This window comes from Octodon degus, unplaced genomic scaffold (genome assembly GCF_000260255.1).
Source record: "Octodon degus isolate 3935 unplaced genomic scaffold, OctDeg1.0 scaffold00004, whole genome shotgun sequence".
Taxonomy (NCBI): domain Eukaryota; kingdom Metazoa; phylum Chordata; class Mammalia; order Rodentia; family Octodontidae; genus Octodon; species Octodon degus.
In genome coordinates, this window is record NW_004524580.1 from 14,003,632 (window position 1) to 14,012,095 (window position 8,464).

The window sequence follows — 8,464 nt, forward strand, 5'->3', positions numbered from 1 at the left end:
TAACAGAGGGGCACTTATAATTAATCACTTTAACTCACTGTTTCAAATTTAGTGCAAGTATTTTTCAGTTATCATTTTTTAAACCCAAGAAACAATCTTTTTTTTTGTATGTGGACTGATTTGCAAATTGAATGAGATATTGCTAGTATAGAATGAGGAATTTCGGTGAGAAAGTATTGTTTGTTAGAAGAACTACTTTAAAACACCTTTGCTTCACACTAGGTAAGATCAATGTTTAGATGGGACTGTAACATTTATAAAATTGAGCAATAACCATTTTATGAATATATGCTCCCTTACACATTTCACATTTCTATACAGTGAAACTTAAAAATTCTGTTATGAAAAGACACAAGGGTATTACTAGGTACAATAGTTTGGGGATATATATATATATATATATCCCTCTGTTATTGGCAATTCAATGATGTATAGTAGTTTTACTATTTAAACTTTCAGTATTTTCTAGGTGTTAACCTAAGCTTAATAGATATAAAGATTTAAACTGTTCTCTAAATGATCAATATGCATTGTCTTTCTGAGACAGGTTCTCACTAGGAAATACAGGCTGGCCTCAAACTCACTTTGTATCTCAGACAGGTCTCAGACTCACACAGATCCTGCTGCCTCTGCCTCCCAGATGCTGGGAATACAAGTGTGCACCAACATGTGTGGCTTGGAGTTCATTTTAAATGAAAGATTAAAACTACTTGAAACTATCTCATAAATGTACCAAGTCACTGAATGCAGGAAGCATTCAATGAATAGTATTTCCTTGCTTTACAGATTTTAAGTCTTCCACTAGACTGATGCAAAACCATCAATTTTTCTTAAAGCACTGATTATTATGAGACATCCTAGTTAATTTATGACTTAAACTCTATTGAGAAAAAAGCAGCTAAGTCACAAGGGACCTTGCTCTATTATCTTTATATCTCATTAACCTGAAGTTCAAGTTTGAAATAAATGCCAATTGTTAGTTTCTCATGTTTGCTATTTTGACCTGAATCACACCTGGCCAAATCTTATCAGCATGTGGTTAATTCACCTCTTGTGAGCGGATCACAGATACTGAGATGAAGGGTCTATGCAGTCGGAAACTCTCAGATACTGAGAGGATGGGTCTGCGCAGTTGGGATCTCTACTTGAAGCTAATGTGCCTAGGCAGTAGAACAATCTAGGTGCCCATGAAATTTCACCATCAGAAAACAAAGCTTAAAAACATAAAATATTTGCAGAGGAAATCCTAGGAGAATCTAGTCTAAGGAAGGGACAGTTAGGATGTAGCATAATATCTGGTAAATAGTAAATAGTTATTAAATTATGCTTAAGCAAATAAAAAAAATTAGGGAAATGTTCTTGGTGATTACTGTCACAGTCTTTCTTCCTAAGGTGTTATTGAAATTTTTACCATGCTAGCTTGCAGCAAGCACAGTTCAGTTCCTGTTCCTAGCAAAGTTGTGATTTTCTAAAATACTTTAATAATAAAAATAATAATAATATAAAATTTAGAGAGTATACCTTAGGTTCAACTCACATAGAGAAAAATAAGTGAACAATTATATCATATTACCATCAGACATGAAATGATGTGATATTTATAACAACATTTTAAAGAAGAACAAATTGATTTCTCACAATTATACAATATATGACCCATGGCTTTTCACATAAAATATTGATTAATATAGCACAAAATATATTCATTATATATCATTATATGCTAATTTTACTACTTCTTTTCATCTACTGACTAAATTCTATATCAGTATCTTTTATTCTTAAGGTCTTTTCACTCAATGTAAATATATTATAAGGTGTTCACTTACAGCTACTCAAAATCCAAAAGAAGTCACACATTCTAACAAATATAATTTAAATAAAATAGCACAATTAAATACCCTGTTACTTAAAGGAATTTTGAAAATATAATATGACATAGAAAAGTAGAACACAACTTTTAAACAAATTTGGTTTATTATGTATATTTCAAATGAAAGCCCCCAAATCTTAATGGTTTTACATCATATTAATTGAACAGAGATTGCAGCTAATTTATTTGTAATTAAATGTACATATTTGCACCATAGTATATATATAGCATTAAAGTAAATATTCTAACATAAAATTGTAAATGTAATGTTCACAATGTATGACTAATATAGAAATATATAGATAGAAAGTAAACATTAAAATTTTTCTTTAACAAAGGCTATTCCAGCAGCCTGGGAGGACTTGACGTTAGTTTCCAACTGGACAGATTCTAGGCTGACTTAAGCCTTATTTCAAGTAGAAAATAACCCAATCCCAAAACTTACCAGAACATAACTGTCTTCAATGAACAAGTTCATAAACAGGAGGAAAATTACAAGAACTCCTAAGAATGACACTGTAGAACGTTTTCGCAAGCATCTCATTTTATCCAGTATTTGAAAAAAATGTTTCATTTGATGAAATTTAATCATTCTCTCCTGTGGAATAACAGAAAACTACGAGTTCAGTGTACAATATTTATTCATCATATATGTAAAACAATCAAGCTGTATTCGAATCCCATACTTTAAATGTACAAACTACAGTCTGTTTCTTATTTCATACGTAAGTTTGGCACTCTAGTTTCTTAGATATGTGATACACAGTAAATAATATGACTTTAATATGTCAAATATATTAACATAAATTCAATGTAATGTCCTATACTAAGGTGGCATTATTTTAAAAACTGAAGCCTTACAGCTAATTAATGAATATGAAACTTCATTATAATAATAATGTAAAGTTAGGTCTTCACTGAGAAATAGAGTAAAGGCAAGAGAAAAATGGATATGTTAATATTTACAGTGAATGAGATATAACAGCAAAGTAAACATCTATCATCATGTAATATTGTAATGAAAGATCGCAATTTTAGACTGGCTATTAATCTCAGAGTACACTGTCCTGAAAATATTTAATAGTTAATCTGGGCAAAAGGAGTCACAACAAAGGTTAATGTTGAGGGGAAAGCTTAAACAAATATTTAACAACTTCTGAGTTATCATTGCTTCATATTTTCCAGGGACTTTTTCTACAGAATTCTGGGTTAACATAAACATATTGTTTTGTTTGATGTATTAGCTTAAAAAATGGCTATTTGGGAGAATTCATGGCATGCAGAAAAGAAAATACAATATATAAAAAAATAGGAGAAAGAATATTTTATTTCATTTCACAGTTCCACATATTGTAATATACTCAGATCATAAATTAATTTATATTATTGACCTTTGATTTTAAAAATATGAACATATCTGGACTGATCAACAGGTGAGTCATATTTTTCTGCCTAGCTATATTTAAGACATCTAACCACCATAATATTTATGATTAGTATTTAAAATTCACTCAGTTAAAATTATTAGGTGTGTTCAGGAAAATTTTGTCTATAACTTGGATAAAGCTATTTAAAGATTAAAAAACAAAGTCAGGGGCCGCCCGATAGCTCAGAAGATTAAAGAGCCTGCTTATGCAGACTCAGGGACCAGTTTGATCCCTAGCGTGTAGAGCCGCCCCCTCCTCCCTATGTAATCCCAGTGCTTAGGAGGCTGAAAACAAGATGATCCCTATGAGTTCAATATGTGTAGTGAGACCCTGTAGACCCTGTACTAAATACACACACAAAAAAAAAATCAGGAAGTGACACAGATGATAGAATTAAAACAAATGCCATCATATCATTTATATTACATCCTAGACATGCAAGATAGAGACAAACATTAAAATAAAGGAAAAAAAAATCAGACATTAAAAGTTGAAACTAATTTATTTTCAGTACTGGGGATTGAACTGAGGACCTTGCACTTGCCAGGCAAGCACTTATTCTACTGAGTTATCTCCCCAGCCCTAAAATAAAATTTTTGTGATGAAAAATATATATCTTAAAGTTAAATATATTTCCTAGCAATAAGCATACATAAGGAATAACAGGACAAAAGATTGGTGGATCTTTTCAAGCAGAGAGTAAAGCAATAACCCTACCATACAGCTTCCTGGCTCCTATACCACAAAACATCTGAGCTGGCTAGGAATGGCTGTGCACGCCTGTTATGCCAGCACTTGGAAGGCTAAGGCAGGAGGATGGCTGTGAGTTTGAGTCCAGCCTTGGCTATCGACTGAGATCAAGTTCAGCCTGAACAACATATGAGACCCTGTCTTAAAATAATAGTAATAATTAAATAAAAGGTAAACAAGTACAACAACAGCAACTACAAAAGTTAGCTTAAAAATATTGTAAGTGAAGAGCAGTTTAACAGGCAACAATAGATGATTTTATCTTGAAGAAGTTGACCTTAAATGTACAAATAAAAAAATGAAACAATAATAGAAGAAATGGAAAAATAATCTACACAAGCATTAATCAAAATGTTGGAGTGATGTATTTATAACATCCAAAGCAAACATTCAGTAATTAGAGTAGATATGAATTTGTTAGAAAGACAATTAATAGTCCTAGAATTAAGCGTGTACCAAATACAAATTTTGAAAACAAGTGAAGCACAGATAGATATTAGCAAAATAATAGATACATAAGTATGAAATGATGCTGTGCCCCTGTAACAGACTGAAGATATGAAAAATAGTACAAAATACTGGCAACATTATCAGATCAATCTAACTGGCATGTGTGGAACACTTTACCTATCAGTAGCAGAAAGTAAAATATTTTCTGTTATAGTCTAAGAACATAATTTGAGGCACAAGACAATAAATTTAAAAGCATTGAGACTACATAATGACAACACATTCACTGATGACAACACAAGCTCACTAGAAAGACAAGTTGCATTCCCAAATATTTGGAAAGTAAATAATATACTACTAAATATTATGCAGGTATAAGGCGATTAAAAATTACAAAAAATAGAATTGTATGAAATTGAAATATACAGTATGCAAAGTTTGTGTGAGACATACAACAGAGAAATTCAAAATATTGAACACTAAATTTGGAAAGGAAATTTCCAAAATAAAATATCTGCAATGGATTAAAAATAAGTGCCAACTAAGCTTAGTAATACACAAAATAAAGAAAATTAAGCAGAAAATAGATAAAAGAGAAAACCAACAACTAAGAATAAGAAAACATGAAATCACATGCTAATCCTTTGAACATATAATAAAATAGTACTCCATTAATCAGATTAATCCTAGAAAGGTGACACAGTTACTAATATCAGTAATGAGACAAGTGACATCATTAAAGATTAAACAGATGTTAAGAGTAGAATGGAAAATAATAAAGTATTTTCATAAATAAGGCCCACGGGCTGGGGAGATGGCTCAGTGGAATAAGCGCTTCCCTGGAAAGTGCAGGAGCCTGAGTTTAATCCTCAGTTCTGAAGGAAAAAAAAAAAAAAAACAATAACAACAAAATATAAGGCCCAATAAATTTGGCAACATAGGTAAATGTGGACACATTTCTTTAAAAACATAGATTACCAAGGCTCACTAAATAAATAGAATAATGCTCTATTTAAAAAGTTAATGTTTTAAGAAAACTACACTAAAAGCAAAAATAGTGTGTTCACATGGCTTTATTAGTGATTTTACCAAATTATTCTAAGGAAAAAAAATAATGCCAATGTATCTAAGCTCTTCCAAGCAATAGAACAAGTGTATATAATTCCTATTGTCTGAGTTTCAGGAAACATATATATTAACCATGTATTTGATATTTTAAATTATTTATGAATAATTTATGGGACTAAAAAGAATAGCAAACAATCAACCATATTGGAAATATTGATAATAATAGTTAACCCAAATGTTACTCTTTTGGATACTGAAAAATGTACACCTTTCAAAGTATAGGGTTTTTTTTAAGGCCTGAATTCAGTCCCCAGTTCTGCTAAAAAAAATAAAAAATAAAGTATAGGTTTTTTTTAATTCACTGCTTGCAGCCCTTGCCAGAGCCTGGGCCTGCGACTGCCAGTGCATCTGCAAAAGCCTCTCCCTTTTCATTACCTTTTCTCCCTCCTACAAATGGCACAGGTTTTGCACTCCTGAGAACTGGACAGCTTATATTTTTGTGGAAGAAGAGCAACCTCCTCATTTAGTTTGTTTTTTACAGTATATTTCTATTCTCAATTTAGATGGATTCAGTACATTTTAGAACATGCATTACCTTCCATCCCTTTCTTTGCACACAGCGGCCTGCAGCATATGTAGGCTACTGATATTATCAAGTCAAATTTGGCAAGAAAAACTTCATGGAAGTTGGCTGAATACGGCTGCATGGCCTTTAAATAGGATAGTTAAGTACTTGCCACCTAGTACTGTAAGATAAGGTCTCGCTGGTAATACTGTAAATGAAAATGTAATACTATTTTTTCCTTTGACATATACTGATTATTCAGCTATCAATCTGAAGTATTTTATACTTACCAAACTTACTCTACTTTTTGCTATTTCTCTTTGCCTTGGCAAGATTTTTCTCTTCACTCAAACCTTAGCCACATTCATCAGGATCCAACTAATTAGCATGATTGCTCCCATCTTAAAAGGCTCTTGTCCTAGCAAAAATTCTATTTATGTTTTGTCTTTTTTTTAAATTTATTGTGTGCGTGTGTGTGTGTGTGTGTGTGTGTGTGTGTGTGTGTGTGTGGCCAGCTCAGCCCACCAGGGGGCGGGGCTGGCTGGCATGTGGTGCTGGGGGATTGAACTGTGGTCCCTGTGCTTTGCTAAGCTTTGTTCTAAGTAGGTGCTTTAGACCACTGAGCCATCTCACCAGCCCCTGTTTTGTCTTAATTTGTCCCACTCCTACCTCCATATGGGACAATCTTTAATATCTGATCAAATTCCTCAATCATTACCTTTGTCCAAGTAATACTTGATCACCTAAATTAATTAGTTCTATTTATCAATTATCTGAAATTCTTAGGCATTTTTATACCCAGCTTCGTGTCCTAATTTTTTACTATAACTTCATACTTTCTTCTGTTGTATTCAGAGTTGAGACTGACTTATTTCCTGTACATTAAAACCCTATGAATCCTCATTCAAATTCTCTGAATAAAGGCTGCCTACCATAGTTAATATTATGACAAATGTCATTGAGTAATTATATTAAGATGTTGAGTGTTCTAACTTGGAAAGGATCAGATTACCCATTGGATGTCTAGAAATTTTACCCCAGACAGCAAATTCAAATTCTGAAACCAGTTACCTTCACTTCTGGCTGACTGATGGTGGATCCATTGGTGATTTCAACTCCTGAGCCAGTGTTGCCGATGGTAGTCTGTTGAGGAAGAGTAAGGAGAGATTGCTAGTGTTAAGATTCTGAATATACACATCAAGCTATGTTAGAGACCCAGGTGAACTCAGACTGAGTTAGAGTCTAGGTTGCAGTTTGCAAGAAGTTGAGTTACAGCATTATGCAATATAACAACCATCATTGAATACCTCTCATGTTGTTCTTTTAAATGTGTGTCATCTCTAATATCTCATCTATTATTTTTATATTTTCTTTAAAATTAACTGTCAAAAAACGTAAAAAGGACAAGGAAAATTAAGGTTTAGTGCAAAGAAGACTTAATGTTTATAGCTTGATCCATCTTGCACGCCTTTGTCTGGTAATCTGAAAAAAAAAATTGATACCAATATGCAATTTAAGAACCATTGTTAATTTTCTGTTCTTGCTTTGAAATCCTGTACCATTTTTTATTGTTCTATGTTGCTTTGTTTTTGGCTTTGTTCTTGTTATTTGTTTTTGGTGTTGTTCATCTTTAAAAAAGTGTTGGTTCGGAAGTCAGTCTTTCTGACTTTTATTCAAGAGGGAGTTTACTGATTCATTTCTAGGGCTAGAAATTTTCCTGGCTCTTTATGAAGTTTCTCTGACTCTCTTGAAAGGACTCATCACTTCAGAATTCTCATGCAGGGCAACCAGTATGAAACTACAGTCCTTTGTCTTCATACATATATAATTCTTCTATGTTAATTGAAACTTTTCTAAACCCCCTGGTGACTTTATGTTCCCCTAACTCTATACAGTTCCTTTCTGGGCATCATATTCTTCCCAGTATGAATTGGGATTTAAATCCCCTGCTCAGGAAGCTGAGACATCATCCCAAGCTGTGTTCTGCATCTACCCCTCTCCTACACTTGCGTATCTCTTTCTTCCACTTTGCCTTTCTGTCTTTTGGCACCACTGAATCTTCAGGCATTTGTTACTTCAAACTTCACCTTTTCCCATTCCTATCTCTGCCAAAATATTTTCCTTTCCACTAAATGTTTACTCACTTGGATTTAGGGACACTGCTTCTGTTATAATTTCCAAGAAATTCAAGATCTGCCAAAAACAATATCTGAGTGAAAAAGGCACTAATTTGAAATTGAAATTTATAGTTACTCTACATGCAATCACATCCATCCAAAAATTACACATCTGAATACAAGAAAAATTTTAAAGCATCCAACAACAAAAGAT

General features: G+C 32.7%; 1 protein-coding gene across 3 annotated transcripts in view; it reads right to left on the bottom strand.

Moving 5' to 3' along the window:
• Mgat4c (MGAT4 family member C) overlaps positions 1 to 8,464 on the bottom strand; it is a 265,766-nt gene that overhangs the window by 6,950 nt on the left and 250,352 nt on the right. For all 3 annotated transcript variants that reach the window (XM_023716276.1, XM_023716279.1, XM_004623768.3), the window contains 2 exons: positions 7,205 to 7,276; positions 2,319 to 2,471 (listed from right to left, as the gene is read on the bottom strand). In XM_023716276.1, the coding sequence (XP_023572044.1) occupies positions 2,319 to 2,465 (147 nt within the window). In that variant the 5' untranslated portion in view covers positions 2,466 to 2,471; positions 7,205 to 7,276. The remainder of the gene's footprint in view (positions 1 to 2,318; positions 2,472 to 7,204; positions 7,277 to 8,464) is intronic.